This window comes from Nanorana parkeri, unplaced genomic scaffold, assembly GCF_000935625.1.
Source record: "Nanorana parkeri isolate BGI_ZX_2015 unplaced genomic scaffold, ASM93562v1 scaffold4307, whole genome shotgun sequence".
Classification (NCBI taxonomy): domain Eukaryota; kingdom Metazoa; phylum Chordata; class Amphibia; order Anura; family Dicroglossidae; genus Nanorana; species Nanorana parkeri.
In genome coordinates this window covers 15689-17704 of record NW_017310570.1, presented here as the reverse complement: position 1 = coordinate 17704, position 2016 = coordinate 15689, and the positions used below count along the sequence as shown (strand labels likewise).

The window sequence follows — 2016 nt, the reverse complement described above, 5'->3', positions numbered from 1 at the left end:
GGACACGTCATTGGTGGGACATGATCTGTGGACACGTCATTGGTGGCACATGATCTGCGGACACGTCATTGGTGGGACATGATCTGTGGACACGTCATTGGTGGGACATGATCTGTGGACACGTCATTGGTGGGACATGATCTGTGGACACGTCATTGGTGGGACATGATCTGCGGACACGTCATTGGTGGCACATGATCTGTGAACATGTAGGAAGGATCCCCCTAGAGCTCATGTCCTCCGATGACGTGTGTTGGGTCCGAGGTGGTGACGTCACTTCTGGTCCCGCCACTGGAAGAGGAGAGGACCAGCATGGAGGGTCACATGATCGCAGAGGATAACATTGAATAAAGGTGATTGGGCTGAAGAAACCGTCACATGGGGACCCTCTGGGCCGTTGGGTATATTTGACCTAAACTTCTACTTGAGGGAACACCAGACCATATCATTGCTCGGTGGATGGTGGGGGATGGGTGATATAAGGGCAGAATTATGAAAAGTGCTCCAGATAGAAGACAGACGACGTAAATGTCCCCACGTGGTGACAGAGCCGGTGACGGTGCTCCTCCTTCTCTTCATATAGATGAGGAGATACAAGGCCTGAGACAGAGCGGGCCTTCCAGGAATATATACGATGAAGGAACCGGCGTGCAGAGGAAAGTGGAGTCACTCCTCCTCCTGATATCATTATGATGAAGGGAAGAGCTCCTCGGGGGGGCTCGGGTGGTCCCATGGTGGCCTCCTTCATCTCTGATTGATCAGAGGCTCAGTATTGGATCGGTTCTTTTCCCGTTCTCCGTGTCCTGTGGTCCGGTTTAGAGTTTCTTCTTCTTTAGACACAATATAAATCTGGATCGGACACCAGAACCTGTGGGGTGGGGGAGGGGAGGAATGTCTTCTATTGATCTCCAGTGGCACTTCTTTTGTTGGAATGACATCCCTTCCCTTTTCTCTTCCAGGTTACATCACTGAATATATCACCCCCTCCGTCTACGACGGGGACAGCGATGGCGCCATCAAAGTCCCCTCTCCAGACACACTTTATACGGCAGTGCACAGTGAATATGGAGCTCCTGACTCAGAACCACCAGACAGCCCACGCTCAGAGATCACCGAGGGCTACATCAATGGAGACGCAGCAGTCAGCGACGGTTACTCCGTGGATGCCTTCTTCATCACAGACGGCCGGTCGCGTCGCAAGGTTTTGGCCGCAGGCCGTGCCATACAGAGGCACAGCTGTAGCGAGTGCGGGAAGAGTTACGCCACGTCTTCCAATCTAAGCAGGCACAAGCAGACTCACCGCAGTCTGGATAGCAAGCTTGCCAAGAAGTGCCCCACCTGTGGCAAAGTATACGTGTCCATGCCGGCCATGGCCATGCATCTCCTCACCCATGACCTCAAGCACAAGTGCGACACGTGCGGCAAAGCCTTCAGCCGACCGTGGCTCCTCCAGGGCCATATGAGATCCCACACCGGGGAGAAGCCCTTCGGCTGCGCCCATTGTGGGAAAGCCTTCGCCGACCGCTCCAACCTCCGCGCGCACATGCAGACGCACTCCGCCTTCAAACACTACAAGTGCAAACGATGCAGCAAGACCTTCGCGCTCAAGTCATATCTCAACAAACACTACGAGTCGGCCTGCTTCAAGGGGGCCGTGCCTCCGCTCAGCCCAATGGAAGATTGAGGGCGGTACCGTCATCACCATCCCGCACTTGTTATGGCATACTCTGGTCACTCCCTTCTCCTTTCATCCTCCCTTTCAGGGGCCACGTGCCGGATCTCATGCTGCCCACTCCAGCCACTTTCTCCTTGGATGGTGACCATTCCTCTTCTCCACTTTGGTCGCTGGACGTGTTTGGTTTTCTTTCAATGTTCTTCCAAAGGCTGTTTGAGACTTCTCGCGGGTGGAGTGTGGAGGAATCCCAAGCAATTGTCTTACAGAGTCACGCACAGGACCTTTATGATTAATATTTACTTCTCGTTTATCCAATCATTTTTAAGTCGAAACTATCAGTC

General features: G+C 53.4%; 1 protein-coding gene across 1 annotated transcript; it reads left to right on the top strand.

The window, feature by feature from the left end:
- Positions 1-243: 243 nt before the first annotated feature.
- On the top strand, positions 244-1718 carry LOC108803833 (transcriptional repressor scratch 1-like). Its single transcript, XM_018575631.1, has 2 exons — positions 244-319; positions 960-1718. The coding sequence occupies exons 1-2, from the start codon at positions 244-246 to the stop codon at positions 1682-1684; spliced, it is 801 nt and encodes a 266-aa protein (XP_018431133.1). The 3' UTR covers positions 1685-1718.
- Positions 1719-2016: the final 298 nt, after the last annotated feature.

Coding starts and splice junctions, on each gene's coding strand:
- LOC108803833 (XM_018575631.1), top strand. CDS start 244: ATGACGTGTGTTGGGTCCGAGGTGGTGACGTCACTTCTGGTCCCGCCA. Junction 320..959: donor GGAGAGGACCAGCATGGAGG/GTCACATGATCG, acceptor TTTCTCTTCCAG/GTTACATCACTGAATATATC.